The sequence below is a fragment of the Lampetra fluviatilis genome, chromosome 23 (assembly GCF_964198595.1).
Source record: "Lampetra fluviatilis chromosome 23, kcLamFluv1.1, whole genome shotgun sequence".
Classification (NCBI taxonomy): Eukaryota; Metazoa; Chordata; class Hyperoartia; order Petromyzontiformes; family Petromyzontidae; genus Lampetra; species Lampetra fluviatilis.
Window position 1 is genome coordinate 3,472,022 of NC_136297.1, and position 24,097 is coordinate 3,496,118.

At 55.8% G+C, this 24,097-nt stretch overlaps 1 protein-coding gene across 1 annotated transcript; it reads left to right on the forward strand.

Annotated features, from left to right (window-relative positions):
- Positions 1-2,959: 2,959 nt before the first annotated feature.
- On the forward strand, positions 2,960-7,279 carry LOC144940855 (transcription factor GATA-4-like; the record flags this gene model as incomplete). The annotated part of the gene is made up of 5 exons (XM_078867345.1): positions 2,960-3,089; positions 3,330-3,461; positions 3,969-4,135; positions 4,982-5,110; positions 7,217-7,279. Coding segments are annotated over exons 1-5 (621 nt in total), but the record flags the coding sequence as incomplete, so codon positions are not given.
- Positions 7,280-24,097: the final 16,818 nt, after the last annotated feature.

Sequence of the window (24,097 nt, forward strand, 5' to 3'; positions counted from 1 at the left end):
GACACGCGTTGCACTATTATAGATAGCAACTTCGACGTTAGTGCTTTTTGTTGCTGGCCGCTTGGCATTGTCAACTGTTCATCAGCAACTCTGAGCGATGTAAACAAGACACAAATCCCCCGTGTAGCCTTAGCAGACTGTTGGGGCAAGTGCTGTTAGTGGCAGCACCTGTGAAGGCCGTCACTGTGGCACACGCGCCCGGCCGCCTTTGTCTCCCCAGCGGTGATGCTGAGACATCGCACCAGGTTACTCGTTTTAAGGCTGAGTCGACCTAGGGGCGGTTCAAATAATCGTCATTGATGTCGGTGGCCATGAGCGGGAATCGAACGAACTGGGGACAGAGGCGGGTTCGCTGCGCTAACCACAGCGGCACCGCTCCCCGCAACGACACACACACACACGCTGCAGCCAGATCGTCATCGCCACCACCATCATCATCATCCTTACCCGTGAAGGGCGATAAAGTACAGATCGCCCAACCGCTCCACCGCTCTGAGTCACACGAATTACTCTCGCCCTGTATATATATGCACAGTACACACGCGGTACACACGCAATACACACGCGGTACACACGCGGTGCACACGCGGTACACACGCGGTACACACGCATTACACACGCAGCACACACACAGTACACACGCAGCACACATGTAGTGGTGATACGCGCTGGGGTAGCGATCGCGTGCCAGCGCGTCGTGATTGGCTGTGTGTGTGGTGACGCGCGCTGACGGTGAGGGATCAGGGGTCAGCGCGGGGTCGTGGGTTAGGTGGTGCTGATTGGCTGTGTGCCGGTGACGCGCTGGAGAGGGAGTGATCGGGTGGCAGCGCGGCGTGATTGGTTGGGGAGTGGAAACACGCGCTGGGGGAAACGGATCGTAGAGATAGCGCGTCGTGATTGGTTCACTAAGGAGCGATGCTCACGTCGAGGTCCGCATCCGCTCCGTCTCCCGGGAGGAGGGACTATATAAGGTGATGCGCACAGGCGTACGGGGAGAGTGTAACCAGCGAAGACTGAAGACGGAGAGGAAGAGATAGGGCCCTGCGGTACCCAGTCCCGCTGTCCTGTGGGGACCGGGACTCTGTGTAACCCAGAGGCGGAGTGTAGGGTGAGCATGCAGTGTCAGCATGCCGAGTGTGTAGCCAGAGGCATAGGGTCTACACGAGACGAGTGATGTGTGTGTAGCCAGAGGCTTAGGGTCTACACGAGACGAGTGATGTGTGTGTAGCCAGAGGCTTAGGGTCTACACGAGACGAGTGATGTGTGTGTAGCCAGAGGCATAGGGTCTACACGAGACGAGTGAAGAGTGTAGCCAGAGGCAGAGAGTCTACACGAGCTAAGTGAAGAGTGTAGCCAGAGGCAGAGAGTCTACACGAGCTAAGTGAAGTGTGCAGTCGGAAGAATAGAGACCACACGTTGTATTGTGACAAGTCAAGATTTAATAAAAAGTGTGTTACCCGTCAAGGAGTTTCCTGCCGTCATTTCCAATACTTCACACACACAGTACACACGCAGTACACACACAGTGTTGTATCTCTGTATCTATCGCTGTGTGTATTATATCTATGTGTATGCATCTATGTATGTGTGTATGTGTACATCTATGTGCGTGGGGAGCGGTAGTGTAGTGGTTAGCGCGCTGCGCTATGAACCTGGCGACCCGGGTTCGATTCCCGCTCACGACCAACACCAGTGACGATTATCTGAACCGGTCCTAACATAACTTGCCCCTACAGTCTGTTAAGGCTATATGGGAGATCTTTGTCTTTATCTTTGTATCTATGTGTGTGTGTGTGAGACAGCTGCATACCGAGTAGTTACAGATAGAGTAAGTTCGTGGAACGGAGAGCCTAAAGGAGGATTTCCAACATAAGTCTGTTGGACTTCTTTCGCACTGTACGTAGCCAACCCTGATAATGAATCGGTGTGGTGTTAGCCTATGGGCAGTGTTGAGTCTATGGGCAGTATTGAGTCTATGAGAAGTGTTAGCCTATGGGCAGTGTTGAGTATGGGAAGTGTTAGTCTATGGGCAGTGTTAGTCTATGGGCAGTGTTAGTCTATGGGCAGTGCGGGGGAAGAACGGCTGTTAGATTTCATTGTATTTAGTTTTGACGGATTTGTTTGATGAGCCGAATTCAATTTGTTAATATTACAAAGGTAAATCCATACATACGCTCGATAACTTCATATATTCTGTCGCAATATGTAATGCTGTACACACTTAGGCCCTTCGTCCACCCCAAGCTGCCGTACCAGCGGAGATCAGTTTTGGAGGTTTTCCGCGACTAAATTGATGTCACTTCTCTTTTAGGAAGAGGCCAACGATCCGAGGAGGTTACTGCTGGAAGAGCACCTCTCCCGATCACCACCAGGACCGGGGGCGAGACATCTGTGGGAGAAAATAGAGTTTTATAGCTCATTGGATTCCTCCAGTTTACATATTCCTGTCGCCGATTGCGAAATTCGCCACTGCCCATTTGAGGTGACCGCCTGCTAAGCGGTCAACTGAAGGTCTTCGTTCACAAGGCCACCATCTGGGAGGTCATCTTCCAGCAGTCACCATCTGGAGATCATCACCTGAAGGTCTTCGTTCACAAGGCCACCACCTGGGAGGTCATCTTCCAGCAGTCACCATCTGGAGATCATCACCTGAAGGTTTTCGTTCACAAGGCCACCATCTGGGAGGTCATCTTCCAGCAGTCACCATCTGGAGATCATCACTGCCAGGAGGTCACCACTGGAGTCTCGGCGGTCGTCGTCTGTCCGGGTTCATCACCTGGAGGCCACCACTGCAAGATCCACCACTGCGCGGTCGACTGCTGTAGCTCATCGTCTGGAGGTCACCACTGCAGCATCCACCACTGGGAAGTCGTCCCCTGGAGGTGATCACCTAGAGGTCAACCCTTGGGAGGTCACCGCTGAGGGAGGTGGTGGTGGTGTTGGCCTGCCCGGCCCCACGATGTACGAGACGGCGGCGAGCTCAGCGGCCGTGTACGTGGGGGCCGCGTCTCTCCTGCCGGGCCTCCCCGCCGCCTACCTGGCGCCCCCGGGGCAGCGCGGCAGCCCCGCGGGCGGCCTCTCCCCCTGGGGTCACTCCGACTCGCCCCTCGCCCTCCAGGCTCCTCAACAGCCGTACCCTCACCACCCTCACCACCACCACCACCCGCACCACCACCACCAGTCGTTACATCACCACCCGCATCTCCAACAGCACCAACATCAACAGCACCACCACCTTCAGCAGCAGCAACAGCAGCAGCATCAGTACCAGGGACAGCTGCAGGCCACCCCCTTCGCCTATTCCCCGGGGCCCCACACCCCGCTGGGAGGCCCCCACTACCCCGGCTTTGGGTCGGGCGAGGCCGCGGCCTGCGCGGCCTCCTGGGGCAGCCACCCCTACGAGAGCGCCATCCTGCCGGGGTTGGTGGCGCACGGGGTGAGGAGGCCGCTGCCGGCGAACGGTGAGTGGCACCCCTCGGACAATGCGCGTTACGGTGGGGAGTACATATCTATACTGGGGGGGGGGGGGGGAGACAAAGGCGGTCGGCGTGGTTCTTGCCACACCACCGCCTCCGTGTGCCGTGTCGACCTTCATACGCGTGAGTCTATGGGTCTCTGTGTGAGTCTATGGGTCTCTGTGTGAGTCTATGTGTCTCTGTGTGAGTCTATGGGTATCCGTGTGATGAGTCTATGGATCTCTGTGTGAGTCTATGGGTATCCGTGTGATGAGTCTATGGGTCTTTGTGTGAGTCTATGGGTCTCTGTGTGAGTCTATGGGTATCCGTGTGATGAGTCTATGGGTCTCTGTGTGAGTCTATGGATTACCGTGTTATGAGTCTATGGGTCTCTGTATGATGGTGGCACGTGGTGATGGTGATGGGTAGTGATTGTGACACGTGGCGATGTGCAGCGATGATGTCCCGTGGTTGAGGATGACGATGTTCGCGTGATTTGTCCCGGATGCTCAGAATCTCTGGAGGACATCAACGATGGCCGCGAGTGCGTCAACTGCGGAGCCATGTCCACCCCGCTGTGGCGGCGCGATGGTACAGGCCACTACCTGTGCAACGCCTGCGGACTGTACCACAAGACGAGCAAAGGGGGGCGTCCTGTCTTCAAGGCGCAGAAGAGACTCGTACGTGTGTCGTCGTCGTCGTCCCCCACACCCCCCCCCCCCCCCGACTTCAGCCGGTTACTATTTGGGTTGCATGACTGGTAACCAGGGGTGGGGCGGGGCCCCCCAGGTGCCCCCCACCCCACCCCGCCCCCCCCCCGCCTCAAAACGAGGGGCCCGGGGCACTCGCCCCGGATTCGTCGTGCACGTAAAAAAAAACGGTAAACCGCACGATATAAACCGGTTTTCGGCACCTGATGCAAATGCTTGGACCAAATGGCACTAAAACATAATGATGATGATGATTGTTATTGCTTTAATTTCTTCACTTAAAGCTTTCATGACTGCGGGAATTCATATTGTTTGGGTATTTCCGGTAAAGCCACGTAGATAGAAAAATAAAATATAAAATCTCGACGTTTCGATCGCAACACAAGCAATCGTTTAATACAGGGGTGGGGAACGTCCGGACCGCGGGACGTATGAGGCCCGAGAAATCATTTGGTGTGACCCTGCCAAGGCAACCGCAGGCGGGACTCGAAATTCAATAAATCTAGAAGCAAACCTGGAAAAGCAGTTGCGAGTAGCAGCGACATCATCAACACCAGCGAACATCACACGCCTCACCAAAGAGAAGCAGTTCCAGCCATCGCATTAGGGGCGAGTTAATAAAATGTTTGACCGAATATAACGGGCTAATTTTTAAGTTGACAATTTTGCATGGCCCGCGAATGATGTTGTATAAATATCCAAATCGGCCCTTGGCAGAAAAAAGGTTCCCCACCCCTGGTTTAAGAGTTCAGTTTTAATATCTGTTTTTTGTTGTTGGTTGTTGTTGGTTGTTGGTTGTTGTTGTCGTCACAGCAGCAGGCGGTGTCGCGCCGGGCGGGGCTGCACTGCGCCAATTGCCGCACCGCCACCACGACGCTGTGGAGACGCAACGCGGACGGCGAACCCGTGTGCAACGCGTGCGGCCTCTACATGAAGCTGCACGGGGTATGCACCACCACCACCAGCAGCACCAGCACCACCAGCAGCAGTAGCAGTAGCACCACCAGCAGCACCACCAGCACCACTAGCAGCAGCAACACCACCACCAGCAACACCACCACCACCAGCAGCACCACCAGCACCACCAGCAGCAGCAACACCACCACCACCAGCAGCACCACCAGCACCACTAGCAGCAGCAACATCACCACCAGCAGCACCACCACCAGCAGCAGCAGCTGCAGCACCACCACCAGCAGTAGCACCACCGCCAGCGGCGGCAGCAGCAGCAGTTGCAGCAGCAGCAGTAGCACCACCACCAGAAGCACTATCACCAGAAGCATCACAACTGAAGTATTGGAAAATGACGGCAGGAAACTCCTTGACGGGAACACACTTCTTTTATTAAATCTTGACTTGTAACGATACAACGCGTGGCCTCTCTTCTTCACAATGCGGTCACCATACAACGGTACAACTCGTGACCTCTTCTCTCCGCCCTACGCTTCTCTTGACTCTCGTAGATTCTGTGCTGCTGGCTCTCTGTGCCTCGTGTAGACTCCGCGCCTCGGCTACACTCTTCTCTCGTCTCGTGTAGACTCTGCGCCTCTGCTACACTCTTCACTCGTCGCGTGTAGACCTTACGCCTCTGCTACACTCTTTACTCGTCTCGTGTAGACTTTACATCTCTCTCTGGCTACACCGTATGCATACTCGGCTCGTGTAGACCTTTCTCTCTCTCTGGCTACACCGTATGCATACTCGGCTCGTGTAGACCTTTCTCTCTCTCTGGCTACACACTATACATCGCTCAGCTCGTGTAGACCTTTCTCTCTCTCTGGCTACACACTATACATCGCTCAGCTCGTGTAGACCTTTCTCTCTCTCTGGCTACACACTTATACCTTACTCTCCTCTACTCTCCATTACTCTCCTCTCCGGGCTCTATCTCTGCACCTTCGTCTTCATTCTTAGATGGTTCCACTTCTGCCCTCTACTCCTCTGTGCATCACCTTATATATCTCTTCCTCCCGGGAGACGGAGCGGATGCGGACCTCAACGTCGGCACCGCTCCTCAGTTACCCAATCCCCACGCGCTATCTCTACGATCCGTTTTCCCCCCAGCGCGTGTTTCCACTCCCCGACCAATCACACCGCGCTGCCCCCCGATCACTCCCTCTCAGCGCATCACCGGCACACAGCCAATCAGCAGCACTACCCCCACCCGCGCACTGACGCCTGCTCCTCCCCGTCAGCGCGCGTCACCACACACACACCCGTACATACGCGCTGGCACACAACGTATACACCCAGCGCGTATCACCACTACACAACCACCAGAAGCATCACCAGCAGTAGCACCACCGCCAGCTGCAGCAGCTGCAGCAGTTGCAGCAGCAGCAGCAGTAGCACAACGACCACCAGCAGCAGTAGCACCACCACCAGAAGTAGCACAACGACCACCAGCAGCAGCACCAGCCATCCGAGTTCGTTCGATTCCCGCTCACGGCCACCAACACCGGTGACGTTTAATCTGAACCGGTCCTGGGCCACCCCTAGGTCGACTCAGCCTCAAATGAGTACCTGGTTCGGTGTGTAATAACCATCGCCACTGGGGAGACAAAGGCGGCCGGGCGTGGTGCTGGCCACCCACCCCCTCGTGTGCCGTGCCGGCCTTCATAGGTGCTACTCGCTAACAGCACTTGCCCCAACAGTCTGTTATAGGCTACACGGGGGATCTTTGTCTTTGTTGTGCATGTGGCGAGCGGCACCTATAGCAGGTGAGCGTGCATTGCGCTACGACCCACGTGGCACGAGTTCAGTTCACAGGCAACATCAGTGGCACATATCTGAACTGCCCTTAGGCCTCCCCAAGGTCGACTCTTTAAGCGAGCACCCTGTGCGGCGTGTAAACATCAGCAACTGGGGGAGACAAAGACGGCCGGGCAGGCACCGGTGCTATCCACAGCCCCCCCCCCCCCCCCCACGTCAGTTATCCGTAGGCGCGCCGTGCCGGCCCTGCATAGGTGCTACTCGCTCACGGCACTTTCCACCCCAAGGGTCGGGCGAGGCTACATGGGGGCTCTTTGTCTCTACCTTTGTGGGCGACAGGTGGCGCGACCTCTGAGCATGAAGAAGGACGCGATCCAGACGCGGAAGCGCAAGCCCAAGGGCGTCGGCGGGAACGGCAAAGCCAGAGCCGCACTCGGTAGCTCAGCGCGCCTCCTACACCCTCCCCTCCTTCCCCCTCTTCTTTCCTTCTACTACTCCCTGCTCTTCCCCCTCCCCCCTCCTCCCTCCTACCCCCTCCACCCTCCCCCCTTATCCTCCTCCCTCCCCCCTCCTACTCCTTCCCCCCTCCTCCCCCATCCTCCTTCCTCCACTCCCCATCCTCCTCCCTCCTCCTCCTTCCTCCCCTATCCCTCCTACTCCTCCCTCCTACCCCCCCTCCTCCTCCCTCCTACCCCCCCTCCTCCTCCCTCCTACCCCCCTTCCCCCTCCTCCCCTATCCCCCTACTCCTCCCTCCTACCCCCTCCCCTCCCCCATCCTCCTCCTTCCCCCCCCCTCCTTCCCCTGTTCCTCCCCCTGAGAATCTCGGGACCCTTGGGGCTTACTTCAGCCCCTGATATGTCCAGTAACGAAATTCGGTAAACAATCCTGAATCATATTGGCTGTGACTATCTCGTATCAACTTGGCACGCATCCAGAAGGTTTGAACTATTGACCCCTAACCTCTGCCCCTTCCCCCCTGCCCCCAGTGGGCATGGCATCTCCCGTGGAGCACAGCGGCGCGGCGCTGTCCCCCCACTCGGGGGCCCACGCGCTGGAGCTGCCTCCGTTCGCTCCGCCTGGCTTACAGGTGAGAGGAGCCTCCACGCTCCGAGCTTCGCAAGCCCCCCCCCCCGCCCCTCAACCCCCACCTCCACCCCCACCCGACGGACTGCTTTGTGACGTCATTGACTGCTTTGTGGCGTCATTGACTGCTTAGTGACGTCATTGACTGCTTAGTGACGCTATTGACTGCTTTGTGACGTCATTGACTGCTTAGTGACGCTATTGACTGCTTCGTGACGCCATTGACTGCTTCGTGACGTCATTGACCGCTTCGTGACGTCATTGACGGCTTCATGATGCCATTGACTGTTTAGTAACGCTATTGACTGCTTAGTGACGTCATTGACTGCTTTGTGACGTCATTGACTGCTTTGTGACGTCATTGACTGCTTTGTGACGGTAATTGGCATGCTCTTGCTCAAATGGGGTACCATTGTCCGTTGTGCCTGGCAGGACTGCAGTTCCCATGGAAGCCCTCCCACACTGGGCCTGCTGAGGACGGATGGTGTTGGAGATTCTCACTACCCTCACCATCCTCACCCCGCTCACCCGTGCAGCACCAGTTCGGGGCTGCCTGGGTCCAGCCACCTCGAGTTGGGAGCTCCGCTGCTAAGCCGCGACGGCACCTGGTGCGCCCTGGCCCTCGCCTGACCTGGCCTCCGTCTCGCCTGGACAGGCCCTGCTGTGGCCTGCCCGAGCCTCGTCTTTTCCTGATGGGGCCCGCTAGTCACGCTCGTGAGATCAGGCCTGTGCAGGTCCTGCCCTTGCCTAAGCAGGCCTTACCCTTACGCAGTTGGGCCTTGTAATCGCCTAACCCAGGCCCCCTAGTCCTGCTCCACGGACAAGGCATGACTTTCGTTCCTGCCTCATTGGGCCTTGTCCCCTGGGCTGAGTGGACCCTCGAACTTTCCTGACGACCGGGCCTTACCTATGCCCAATTAGGCCTCTCACCTCTACCGGTCCCTGAGTGTGTGTTGTTGAGCAAACATTGGCTATTGCCACGTGGACACGCTGGGAAGGGGGTGGGGGGGCAGGGGGCGATGGACGTGTCCAATTTGAAAAAACACGAACTGTGAACGATCGGCCGTGCGTTGATGTCCGCTGACCCATAGAACTGCTCCGTAGAACCGTCGACTAAAACTGACCAGAGGGTGACTCTCGAAACACTTCACCACATTGGGGCTTTCCCTCCTCGGCGGTGACCGGGAATGACTGTGATGAAGCCAAGCGGCAAAGCCACTGCTGGCTGCCTGCGAGTTCGTGTTCGTGAAGATGCAGCAAGGAGTGAAATGTGATGGGGATGGAACCGCAGCAAGGGAAGGAGGGGAAAAGGGACGTTGGTTTGCAAGCACCTCTCCTTGGACCGCAGAGAGCAGAGTTGCGACCTCTAATTAGTACGCTTGGCTACGTACGGTGGGAAAAAAGTTCAACACGCCCTGGGAAGGCTGACATCTCCCATGGCGGCAGCAGCCATCTTCGACAAAGATGACGATCCTGGGAAAACCACGGGGACGGGCGGCAAACCCGAGCCGGTGGGGGAGTCGACACGGGAGAGAGGAAGATGTGAGCCAGATTACGGCAGTTGATGGTGGTGAAAACGTGGACACAGTGAGGAACGTAAACTTTGAATGCCCTGAACACCGACACGCCACCGACACGTCACCGGATGGGGCGGCGTGGTGGGGATGGTTCCGCTATGTTTCTCTGTAACGTTGTTTCTTAAAGATAGCACAGGTAAAGGCGCCGCCCTGCAATGCCTTTGCTTGCAAACACTGCTGGCGAAAGGGGATGCCTCCTCCCGCTAAGAGAGAGAGCTCTAGAGGGGGCCCCGCTCTCGAGTGGTGGGTTCCCAATCTCTCCGGGAACCCCCGCCGCCGCACTCGCCAGCTGTCGGGGCGAACGTTTACATGGAGCAACCAATGGCGCGTGATGCGGGCGGACCCGTGGTGCAGCGGTCGGTGGCTTTGTAGCACCCACCGTGTTGACGAGTCACGAACGTGGTCTGGACGCGCCGGCTGCACGCGTGTTTCGGCGAGTGAGTCATCGCGTCGGTATCTGCAGCAGTGCCCGGCGTGGGTCGCGCTTCCCACGGCCCCTGGCAAGTCCCCAGGCCCCCCCCGTGAGCTGATGCTCTGGAATCTGCAATCTCTGCAATGGTGATTGGGAACTGTGCTCATCCGCTCGCTCGTTGTGTGTTCTGTAAAACGTAGGGACCTCCGGTTGTTCGTCTCTTTCCACGTGGAATAATGATGTCGTTTATCCAACAATAATCTGGCAATTGAGCAGCGTTTGTTTAAGAGGCCTGACTCTGCTGATGAGAAAATGAAGGTCAAAACCACTGCTGCTGCCGGATAACGTTGGTTTGGAAAGGCCGTAGCCATGGGAGAAGGAACTTTATTTTTTTATATGGAGAGACAGAACTGAGGACTATTTAGTCTGTTAAATTTCGATTTAAAGCGTTCGTGACTGCAGGGATTCATCTTCTTGGTTCTTTCGGTAAAGTAACGTAGAAGGGAAATAATTAAATAATAATACATAATAAAATAAAATAATTCTCACGTTTCGGCCACAATGCAAGCTTGCGTTGTGTCACCTGATGAAGGCTGCTTGCGTTGTGGCCGAAACGTCGTGAGAATTATTTTATTTTATTATGTTGTATTATTATTTTATTATTTCCCTTCTACGTGACTTTACCGAAAGAACCAAGAAGATATTTAGTTTGTTCTTTTACCCGCAACGCTCCACGACTATGCGCGATGAGTTTCGTGAAATCTGTCAGAGCTTGCTCAACAGTTGACCTCCACCTCCTCCTCTGTCGCTCGTCCCCCTCTTGCTGCACGCTCCACGATTATTGAACCGGAAGACTCCGCCGCGGCTTGAGCGATATCACGACGTCTCTGAGGGGCCTTCTCCGCTATGGGGCCCTGGCCCTCTCAACACTCCGTACACACAGAGAGAGAGAGAGAGACAGCGTGCGCCTCACGTCGGTAGACCACCCGGCCAGCTGTGGTGGGGTTGGCGCTGGGGGCAGCGGCGGCGGTCACGATCAGTTGTGAATCGATACACAGTATCAGCCGGCGCTAAAACTATAAAAAACTATAAATCCTTTTTTATTTTACCAGGTAAGGCCCACTGAGCTATGTAGCTCTTATTTCAGAAGCCGCCTGGCCACAAACGATGGCTCAACGAAGTGGCTTATCGTTGTCATCATCATCACGTGGCCATTTATGAAAGCGAAATATGAATTCTAAATGTGGAAGGGAAAACTAAAAGACCTAAAAAACGACTACGGGGTGAGAAAAAGAGAGAAACATGCAAACTCCAAATATACAGCAGCAGGCATCAGGGTCGGGATCGAACCCACGACCTTCTGTATACCAGGCGAGGTAGTTAACATCTCCTAGCCACCGTGATGATGATGATGATGAGAGAGAGAAACACGCAAACTCCAAATCTACAGCAGCAGGCATCAGGGTCGGGATCGAACCCACGACCTTCTGTATACCAAGCGAGGTAGTTAACATCTCCTAGCCACCGTGATGATGATGATGAGAGAGAGAGACACGCAAACTCCAAATATACAGCAGCAGGCATCAGGGTCGGGATCGAACCCACGACCTCCTGTACACCAGGCGAGGTAGTTAACATCTCCTAGCCACCGCGGATGCACGGGTGCAAGGGGCCACCGAGATGTTTACCACGGCCCCGGACCTCTGGCGCTTGCTGGCGCTGTTCCTTCTTGCGGCTGCTGCTCCTCTCCCCATTGGGAGCACCGTGGAACCTCCGTCGGGGGGCGCCCCCCGTTGGCTCGCTTCTCTCTCCTCCTGCTCCACCCTGCTGATGGCTCCTGGAGTAGCGGCCCGAGATCACCAGTGGGTGAGGGGGGGGGGGTCAAGGTCAAGCCGCCCGCCACTGACCTTTGAGCGGTCCTCCCCCCTCAGTGGAGCCGCAGACTCCGCGTCATCACCGCCACCGGGCTGCTTGCCGGACGCGACGCTTGTCGGCCCCCGCCAGTACCTCGCTCACCAGCCGTTCAGTTTTCTGTCGCTATCAGTGTGGGTGAGTGCCCCCCCTCCCTCCTCCCCGCGTTGAGGACTCGGTCCGGACTGGACACTGAACTGTCTTGGCACCGTCCACGCTGTCGAGTTAAACCGGCAGCACACTGCAGGTTACAACACACTCTCAGTTACTCAGCCACCCATTCACCCACTCACTCACCTACCCACTCACTCACCCACCCACTCACCCAATCATTCACCAATTCACCTAACCACTCACCCACTCACTCACCCACCCATTCACCCACTCACTCACCTACCCACTCACTCACCCACCCACTCAGCCATTCACTCACCCACCCACTCACCCACCCATCCACTCACCCACTCACCTACTTACTCATCCACCCACACACTCACCCACACACCCACTCACCTATCCACTCACCCACCCATCCACTCACCCACCCATCCACTCACCCACCCACTCACCTACTTACTCACCCACACACTCACCCACACACCCACTCACCCATCCACTTACCCACCCATCCACTCACCTACCCACTCACCCATCCACTCACCCACCCATCCACTCACCCACCCACCCACTCACCTACTTACTCACCCACACACTCACCCAGACACTCACCCATCCACTCACCCACCCATCCACTCACCCACCCACTCACCTACTTACTCACCCACACACTCACCCACCCACTCACCCATCCACTCACCGCAATGTAGGTCACCTCCCCTCTCTATTTGACTCGATGCCTCGCACCGTTCCACCCTCGAACTCCCTCCTCCCATCGATTCTTCCCCTCCGCATAACCTCACTGCTCAATTCAAGACGCACGTTACACCCTTATCTGGCACACAATGTCCGATAGATAGCACTGTTTGTCGCCGGATTCTCGTCGTTTTGGGTCTTGGGGGGGGGGGGTGGTTAGGGGGGGGTGGTGGATTTCTGTGATCGGCAACCACCGTAAAAAATAAATCCACGAAAAAAGTGAAAAAAACCCGAGCCGCTACTCCAGGTCTCTCGGTGAGGCCGTTCCGCTTCCCGACCTCGTCCACGTTTGTTATTCTTGGCAACCACCACGGGGCGTCCTACTTATCTCAGGACCCCCCCCGCCATCCCCACCCCCCTCCCCGCGTCGTCACTGCGGATGTCTCCCAAGAAGCCCCGGGGTTCCTTTTTCCGGGCAACAACTTCTTGTTTGGTAGCAAAAGCAGCAGCGGCGACAGCAGCGGCGACAGCAGCGGCAACAGCGGCAGCAGCAGGGGCGGGGTCGACTGCCACCACCTGACCAATCAGCGCTCAGACTGCTCACCAACCCCCCCACGTGGGTGAGACGAACGGAGGAGTGGCAGCCACAAAGGGAAGGAGCAGGCGGCCCCAAGAGAACGACGACTATTTTGTTTAATTTGCAGGCGCCCCAAGAAAACTACGACTAGTTTTTTTCTTATTTCACCGGGTAAAGGCACCACTGAGCGATGCAGCTCTTTTATTTCAGAAGCGACCCCCGGCTACCACAAACGACAGCTCGGCTAAGTGGCGGCTCAAATTTCTATTTAAATCTTTCGTGACTGCAGGGATTCATCTTCTTGGTTCTTTCGGTAATGTCACGTAGAAGGGAAATAATAAAATAATAAAAATAAAACATAATAAAATAATTCTCACGACGTTTCGGCCACAACGCAAGCAGCCGTCCTCAGGTGGAGAACAGGTCTGTCGGAAAGACAGCATCTGAAAGACAAAGTCTGAAAGACAGCGTCTGAATGTCTTTCCGACAGACCTTTTCTTCACCTGAGGACGGCTGCTTGCGTTGTGGCCGAAACGTCGTGATAATTATTTTATTATGTTTTATTTTTATTATTTTATTATTTCCCTTCTACGTGACTTTCCCGAAAGAACCAAGAAGAAATGGCGGCTCGTCATCATCACCACCACGTGGACGTTTATAGCAGCAGCCCAAAGGCTCGAGACGCGTGACATTCATCCCAAATGTGGAGGAAGATTATAAAAACCCGGAGGACCCGGAGAAAAATCCACGCGACACACGGGAGGGGAGAGAGAGACACACAGACCGGAATGACTGCCGTGGAGACGGGGAGCGTGCGAGACGAGCGCACGCGACCCCGGATGGATCCGCGCGCTGGTGCACTCGCTGCGTCGGCGGGCGGTGATCTGTTTGTAGATGTCCCCCCCCATCCCCGTGAACCCCCTCCCCCTGTGACCACCCTCCCTGTGACCCCCCCCCTCCCCCCCGCGGACCCCCTTACCGATTGAACGCCGCGAAGGCGATCGGCTCCGTGCCCCTCGACGCTTCCCTTTGGCTCTTCCATCGCCGCTAACTTCCGTGGCTTTCCGTGGACTTCGCTGGGTGAACGATGGAGCTCGCGCGTCCGAGATTCGTGGTGGCGGGATGAGTGGAGGTTGTCGAATTAAAACAACGACAACCAACGTTGTTTCTTCGAGAACGTCTCCCAGTGATTCCATCATCGTCGTCGTCTTTGTCGCTGCTGCTGCTACCCTACTTCTAGTAGTAGTATCTCTGTACCTACTAATAGTAGTATCTCTGTACCTATTAGTAGTAGTATCTCTGTACCTACAAGTAATAGTATCTCTGTACCTACTAATAGTAGTATCTCTGCACCTACTAGTAGTACTAGTAGATACAGAGACACTACTAGTACCTACTAATAGTAGTATCTCTGCAACTACTATTAGTAGTAGTAGGTACAGATATACTACTACTAGGTACAGATGTACTACTACTAGTAGTAGTTCTTTAATCCGTGACATAGTCAAAACACGGCGGAGCGTAGCAGCGTGGTGGTATCGACAAGGCCCGATTATTGCAACTCCACTACTCTACGGAACATCTGGCAAAACAAATACACATGACGAAGCTGTGACGCATGTACACAACTCTGTGCCACGGGTCGTGACGGGTACTGCAAGATGCAACCGTGTCCGGTCCAGTGCTCTCCGAGCTGCAATGGCTTCCGGTTACCAAACAAATGCATGATTATAATAAGGGTCGCACTCATTACACACGAAGTGATTGGCACAAATGAACCACACATTACCTCGCTGATCTTGGCAAGGAGCATCAACCATCACGAGAACGCCGGTGGCCACCCTCGCAGCAGTGGTAGCGGCTTTTGGCTGCGAGCCATCGGACAAAGACGGTGGTGGTGGTCACCGCATCGCACAGCGCTTTCAGATGGCGATTCTGTGGCCGTCTGGAACGCTCTTCCTTCCGATATTAGGAAACCACTGGAGCTATGCACGTTTAATCATCATCTAGATTGACAAACTCATTTGTTTAGAACTGCTTCTTGTTGTGTTGAGTTAGTTGTTCTCCTCCCCGCACCTCCGTTTAACACGATTGGCTATGTACGGTGGGGAAGAAATTGAAACATACATACTGCCCATAGACTATAACTACCAATATACGAACACTATCCATAGACTGAACACTGCACCTCTGATTAGCTCGGTTGGCTACGTACGGTGCAAAAGAAGTTCAACACACACTGCCCATAGACTAACACTACCCATAGACTAACACTGCCCATAGACTAACACTGCCCATAGACTAACACTGCCCATAGACTAACACTTCCCATAGACTAACACTACCCATAGACTCAACACTGCCCATAGACTAACACTACCCATAGACTAACACTACCCATAGACTAACACTACCCATAGACTCAACACTACCCATAGACTAACACTACCTATAGACTCAACACTGCCCATAGACTCAACACTGCCCATAGACCATCACTGCCCATAGACTCAACACTGCACCATAGACTCAACACTGCCCATAGACTTAACACTACCCATAGACTCAACACTGCACCATAGACTCAACACTGCACCATAGACCATCACTGCCCATAGACTCAACACTACCCATAGACTCAACACTGCCCATAGACTCAACACTGCCCATAGACTCAACACTGCACCATAGACTCAACACTGCCCATAGACTCAACACTACCCATAGACTCAACACTGCCCATAGACTCAACACTGCCTATAGACCATCACTGCCCATAGACTCAACACTGCCCATAGACTCAACACTGCCCATAGACTCAACACTGCCCATAGACTCAACACTGCACCATAGACTCAACACTGCCCATAGACTCAACACTACCCATAGACTCAACACTACCCATAGACTAACACTACCTATAGACTCAACACTGCCCATAGACTCAACACTGCCCATAGACCATCACTGCCCATAGACTCAACACTGCACCATAGACTCAACACTGCCCATAGACTCAACACTGCACCATAGACTCAACACTGCACCATAGACTCAACACTACCCATAGACTCAACACTACCCATAGACTAACACTGCCCATAGACTCAACACTACCCATAGACTCAACACTACCCATAGACTAACACTACCCATAAACTCAACACTACCCATAGACTCAACACTACCCATAGACTAACACTACCCATAAACTCAACACTGCACCTACGATTAACTCGGTTGGCTACTTACGGTTGGTGCGAAAGCAATCCAACGTGCACACTCGCGTACAGCGTGACGCGCTCGTCATACGCGTGCGTGGTGACGAGTGGTTCAGACTTCCCACGGTCGTGACCTCCGAACCCTGTGATGTCGTTTTGCCGCAGCCGTCTCTCGGTCTCTGCCCCGGAGTTCAGTTTCACCGCTCGTCAGCTGTTCTCGTGAAGGCGCGCACTTGCCCGTTTCCCAATCGATTTCTATCTTTGCTTTAAATGCAGCAGCAGCAACATTGGCAGCAGCATCAACGGGGACGCCAGTTCGTGTATGTGTGTATGTATGTGTGCGTGCACGTTGAACTTCTTTCGCACCGTACGTAGCCAACCGTGCTAATCGGAGGTGCCCTTGACTCTTCATTCCTGAACTTCTCTCTGTCTCTCTGTCGTCCGCTTATTTCTGAACTTCCGTCCAGAGGCCTGCGCCCTCCTCCCTCCTCCTCAGCGGCAGCGCGATCGCCCGGTTGCTGCAGATGTTTCGCGGTTCTAAGTGCAGCGGGGCCGCCCTGGTTAACACTGCGGAAGGAGGAGAAAAAAACCCAACCCCGCTCGCAGCCGGTCAATGCGGATCCCGTGACATCAGCCTCCGCCCTCAGCCCCCCCAACGTCGTGTGCCACTGGCGTCACGGGGGTCCACTCAGCCAAATAAAGCAAGCAACTAAAGAATTCGTTTTTATTTCACCAGGTAAGGGCCCCAACACCGAGCTGCAATGGAGCTCTCTTTCAGATGCGACAAATGATAGCCCAGCCAAGCGGTTCATCGTCGTCATCACGTGGAAGTTTGTAGCAGACGAAATACTCGTCAACGCGCGACGTTGATTCTAAATGTGGAGGGGAAAAAACCGGAGGACCTGAAGAAAAATCCACGTGGCCACGGGGAGAGAGAGAGTGACACCGCAAACTCCAAATATACAGTAGGCATTGTTACCCACGCCCTCCTGTGTACCAGGCGAGGGAGTTAACATCTCATAGCCACCGCGGCGCCCTTCTAACAATTTCACCGCAAATGACTCACTTGTGATCACACACACAGCAGTCAGAGTAGTGATCACCCCCTACTGCAGACTAATGCCCGCTTGCAGGCAAGGTGCTGAGTTACATTGTGTCGAGATGTGAACTACCTCGCCTGGTATACAGGAGGTCGTGCGTTCGATCCTGACCTCGACAGTGCCTGCTGTATATTTGGAGTTTGCGGTGTCTCTCTCTCTCTGCCCATGGTCACGTGGATTTTTCTCCGGGTCCTCCGGTTTTTTCCCCTCCACATTTATAATCAACATCACGCGTTTACAGTATTTGGCTGCTGTACATTTCCACGTAATGATGGTGATCAAAAGCCACTTCGTTGAGCTATCATTTGTGACCGGGTCGCTTCTGAAAAATATCTACACAATATAGGTCAGTGGGGCCCTTACCCTGTAAAATAAAAAATATATAATTTTAGTTTTATGGCTCTTTAAGTCGTTTCTTATTGGAGGACGGCGACTGCGAGAACCGCCGCCTCGTGGCTTCGTAGGTGGCTGTGACCTTTCGACCTCTCGGGGTCACGCCGGGTCCAAGGAGGCAAGTGAGCCCAAGAAGATACACGGAACCCCCCCAGCCCCCTCCCTGTCCCTCCCCCCACCCATCCCTATCCCCCACGTCGCCCATCCCACCCCTCCCCTCTCCCACCACCCCCGCCCATCCCACCCACTCCTCCTGGCCCGGATGTCTCAGCAGCCCCCGGTTTTGGCTTCTGTGGTGGGAGACGTAGAGCAGGAGGGGGGCCTTTGGCTCCTCGGCCAAACACAGATAGGGGAGACTCCAGCCTGTCTGACTCCCAGCCTCCTCTCCCACACACGCACACAAAGACAAAGATCCCCCCTGTAGCCTCAGCGAACTTTTAGGGGCAAGTTCTGTTCGCGAGTAGCAGCACCCCGATGAAGGGCGCGGAACCGCACACGAACAGTATAGGTGGCCAGCTCCACGCCCGGCCGCCTTTGTCTCCCTCGTGGCGATGTTCGCACATCGCACCAGGTACTTATTTGAGGCCGAGTCGACCTAGAGGAGCCCCAGGTCCGAATCAGATATATAGATCACAAAACGTTGGTTTGTCAGCGGGAATCGAACTCGGGTCGCCGGGTTCGGAACGCAGTGCGCTAACCGCTGCACCACCGCTCCCCACCAGTTTTCCCCACGAAGCCACACATTCTTGACAAAGGTCCCCCGTATAGCCTTAACAGACTATTGGGTTAAGTGCTATTAGCGAGTACCTATTAAGGCCGGCACGGCACACGGACGTAATGGGTAGGAAGATCCACGCCCGGCCGCATTTGTCTCCCCAGTGGTCGATTCTTTTACACACCGCACCAGGTACTCATTTGAGGCCGAGTCGACCTCGGGGAGGCCCCGGACCAGTTCAGATAATCCCCACTGATGCTGGCCGTGAGCGGGAATCACACATTTTTGCGGCGTGCACCCAGCCACACACACACACCCAACATCCTCTCTGCAGACTGAAGAAGTCGACGGTGGTTATTGTACGGACAGAATCCCCCCACCCCCACCGCCATAGGAACGTGGAATTTCCATCACCGAAAATCCATCAAAAACCTTCAACGTCCATTGCTTTAAGCAGAAGATGTTAACGTCCGTTCAAAACGCCGATGGATTTTTGAAAAGAAAGGCGAACCTCGAGCCGAGGGCTACGGCCAAACGGGTCAACGGGCCGTGCAGGGAGAGGCGACGGGAGGCGTCCCGCGTGGCCTGCTTTGTTCGTGGTTGTCAAATTGTTTCTTTATTTTTCAAGGAGGAGGGTGGCGAGAGGGGAAACGGACGAGGAATTGGGTTTACATTGAAGCCGACAGGAGGAAGGGACATGGGGAGGAGGGGGGGGGGGCTCGGGGGGCTAAGGGGGGGGGGGCTCGAAAGAGGGGGGGGGGGCTCTGGAGAATCCAATGGACAAGCAGAGAGACCTCTCCAAGCGGAGAGACATCTACAAGCGTCTCGAATCGCCCGCTCACGCAGCGGTTAGCCCCGACGAGTAGACTCGCTTCCCCCGCCACAGGAACGTGGAGTTTCCCGCTCCTCCGCTCGACGCGATCGATCCCATTGCGGGTGAAGGCGCAGCCCCGCAATGTCTCGCTCGGCGCCACCGACTTGCTGTCGACGGCAGGAAGAGGATGCCGAGTTACCCACCGCGCGCGCGACCGACCTGCCGGATCAATGGCACTGCCGAGTTATTGTTGCTGTTACCTGCACTCGTGAATGTGGGCGCCACAGTGGCTAGGAGATGTTAACTACATCGCCTGGTAGACGGGAGGTCGTGGGTTCGATCCCGACCCTGGCAATGCCTGCTGCTGTATATTTGGAGTTTGCGCGTCTCTCTCTCATCATCATCATCACAGTGGCTAGGAGATGTTAACTACATCGCCTGGTATACGGGAGGTCGTGGGTTCGATCCCGACCCTGGCAATGCCTGCTGCTGTATATTTGGAGTTTGCGTGTCTCTCTCTCATCATCATCACGGTGGTTAGGAGATGTTAACTACATCGCCTGGTATACGGGAGGTCGTGGGTTCGATCCCGATCCTGGCAATGCCTGCTGCTGTAGATTTGGAGTTGGCGTCTCTCTCTCTCTCTCATCATCATCATCACGGTGGCTAGGAGATGTTAACTACATCGCCTGGTATACGGGAGGTCGTAGGTTCGATCCCAACCCTGGCAATGCCTGCTGCTGTATATTTGGAATGTGCGTGTCTCTCTCTCATCATCATCATCACGGTGGTTAGGAGATGTTAACTACATCGCTTGGTATACGGGAGGTCGTGGGTTCGATCCCGATCCTGGCAATGCCTGCTGCTGTAGATTTGGAGTTGGCGTCTCTCTCTCTCTCATCATCATCATCACGGTGGCTAGGAAATGTTAACTACATCGCCTGGTATACGGGAGGTCGTGGGTTCGATCCCAACCCTGGCAATGCCTGCTGCTGTATATTTGGAATGTGCGTGTCTCTCTCTCATCATCATCATCACGGTGGCTAGGAGATGTTAACTACATCGCCTGGTATACGGGAGGCCGTGGGGTCGATCCTGACAATGCCTGCTGCTGTATATTTGGCGCCTCTCTGTCTCTCTCACCGTTGTCGCGACCCTCTGGGTTTCCCCCCCCTCCACATTTAGAATGAGCATCACGGCGTGTATGGAGAATTCGGGCTGCTTGCTATAAATATCCACGTGACGACGATGTTGCTGCTGCTGCTACTAAGCCGCCACTTCGCTGAGCTGTCGTTTGTAATCGCCAGGTGAGAGTGGGCCGGCCCGACCTGGGAACATAGAAACAGAGTTGAGAGTGAGTGCTCTTGGGAGAGGTGGGCGAGACGGTGGTGGGGGGGGGTTGGTTGGTGGGGGGGGAGGTGGGGGGAGGTGGGGGGGTGGTGGGGCAGACAGGGGGGGAGACAGGGGGGCAGGTGGGGGGGGAGGTGGAGGGGGAGACAGGGAGACAGGGGGGCAGGTAGGGGAGAGGTGTGGGGGAGACGGGGGGGGGAGATGGGGGAGAGACGGCGAAGGAGGTGGGGGGGAGGTGGGGGGGGAGGTGGGGGGGGGGGAGGTAGGGGGGGAGGTGGGGGTAGGTGGGGGGGGGAGACGGGGGGGATATGGGGGAGAGACGGCGGGGGAGGTGGGGGGAGGTGGGGGGAGGTGGGGGGGAGGTGGGGGGAGGTGGGGGGAGGTGGGGGGAGGTGGGAGAGAGATGGCGGGGGAGGTGGGGGGGGTTAGACGGGCGGGGGTGAAAGGTGGGGGGGGAGACCAGGGGAGAAGTGGGGGGGAAGGTGCGGGGGTGGTGGGGGGCAGACGGGGTGGGGGGGGGATCTCGCTCTTATCAAGGCGACAGATAACGCGGCTCCAGCCTCTCTGGGAAAGGAAGAGGCCCCATGAGGAAGAGAGCGAGAGCGAGCGAGCGAGGCTCTCTCTCACACACACGCGCGCGACACACACACACGCGCACGACACACACACACGTGACACACACACGCGCGACACACACACACGCGCGCGACACACACACACGCGCGCGACACACACACACGCGCGCGACACACACACACGTGACACACACACGCGCGTGACACACACACGCGCGCGACACACACAGACGCGCGCGCGCGCTCAATGCCACGCGCTGGACGAGGGCCGCGTTGAATTCGGGTCAGTTAAAGGCGCAGCCCCGGCAACGGACGGGGGCTCACGCCCAGTGCCGATACAAGGCAGCACACACCCCCCCCCCCCCCGCTAGAGGGAGCACTTATGGTCACCGGCCAGCGGTATTTGGCCTACTCTTCCGCGCTGTATGCTGAACTTCTTTCGTACCGCACGTAGGGGGCCGTCCATAAATGACGTCACGCATCTAGTGTGGGGAGGGGGGGGGTCAGACAGTGTGACGAGTGGGGGGGGGGGTGAGAAATGTGACGTCACATAAAAATGTGCACCTTTAAATAAATATAGGCAACAAATTCTACTTAATTAAATAGACTTTAAAATAAATGTTTTCTTCTACAACATCAGAGTGCAGCGCCACATTAAATACGCACTACAATGACAATAGTTTAAAGCGATTTGAAGGATGTTTTATTTGGGGGGGGGGGGCAGAACTTTGTGACGTCATATTTGAAGGGGGGTCTGACTTTTTGTGACGCCGTGTGACGAGGGGGTGGGGGGGGGGTAAAACATCGTCCAAAATCGCGTGACGTCATTTATGGACGGCCCCTTAGCCAACCAGTTCGAAAGAAATGAGCTTTCAATGAAGACGATGATTTAAAGGCGCTTAGCTTCGGTGCGAGTCTGATTGGAGAAACTTCCTTGCCACGACCTCAGAGTGCTGCACCCATTCGGTAGCCCGAGGGAGGAGTGGGGGAGGGGCTCATGTAGGGGTGGAGGGGTAGAGGGGGGGGGGCTCACATAGCAGTGGGGCGGGGTAGGGGGGGACTCATGTTGGGGTGGGGGGGTAGAGGGGGGGCTCATGTTGGGGTGGGGGGGTAGACGGGGGGGCTCATGTAGGGGTGGAGGGGATGAGGGGGGGGGGGCTCATGTAGGGGTGGAGGGGTAGAGGGTGGGGGCTCATGTAGGGGTGGGGGGGGTAGAGGGAGGGGGCTCACGTAGCAGTGGGGCGGGGGTAGGGGGGGGCTCATGTTGGGGTGGGGGGGGTAGAGGGGGGGGCTCATGTTGGGGTGGAGGGGTAGAGGGGGGGGGGCTCATGTAGGGGTGGGAAGGTAGAGGGAGGAGGCTCACGTAGCAGTGGGGGGTAGGGGGGGGTCTCAAGTAGCAGAGGGGGGTGGGGGTAGGGGGGGCTCATGTAGGGGTGGGGGGATAGAGGGGGGGGCACATGTAGGGGTGGGGGGGTAGAGGAGGGGCTCATGTAGGGGTGGGGGGATAGAGGGGGGGGCTTATATAGCGGTTGGGGGGGGGGTGTCACGCAGTCTCCGATCCCCACTACCACCACCATCCTCACCACCACACTCACCATCCTCACCACCACAACCATCCTCACCACCACACTCACCATCCTCACTGCCACCACCATCCTCACCACCACACTTACGACACTCACCACCACCACCATCCTCACCACCACACTCACCATCCTCACCACCACCACCATCCTCACCACCACACTCACCATCCTCACCACCATCATCATCCTCACCACCACACTCATGATGCTCACCACCACCAACATCATCCTCACCACCACACTCACCATCCTCACCACCATCATCATCTACCTCAACACCACACTCACGATCTTCACCACCATCATCATCCTCACCACCACACTCACGATGCTGACCACCACCACCATCCTCACCACCACCACACTCACGATGCTTAACACCACCATCTACCTCACCACCACACTCACGATGCTCACTGCCACCACCATCCTCACCACCACACTGACCATCCTCACCACCACCATCATCTACCTCACCACCACACTCATGATCACCACCACCATCATCATCCTCACCACCACACTCACGACCCTCACCACCACCACCATCCTCACCACCACACTCACGATGCTCACTGCCACCATCATCCTCACCACCACACTCACGATACTCACCACCACCATCATCCTCACCACCACACTCACGATGCTCACCACCACCATGCTCACCACCACCATCCTCACCACCACACTCACGAACCTCACCACCACCACCATCATCCTCACCACCACCACACTCACCATCCTCGCCACCACCATCATCCTCACCACCACACTCACGATCCTCACTACCATCATCATCTTGACCCTCCTCGCTATCAACATCATTATTCTTCCCACCAACATCATTATCACCCTCATCAGTCAGCATTATCTACACAAGTTGTAGGCAATTTCGTCGGACCGACCTTTTGGCGCGGTGTGCCGTGAAAATCGAACGAGATCGAATGTGTCCCGTTGGAACGAAAGGGGTTGAGAAATCGTTGCTATCGAGTACGTGGATAAACCTCGGATCGATCGGGGCTGTGGCTCTCGCACAGATCTGGAAGATCGCCGGCGAACGGTGGAACAGCACGGACGTCCGGAATGAAC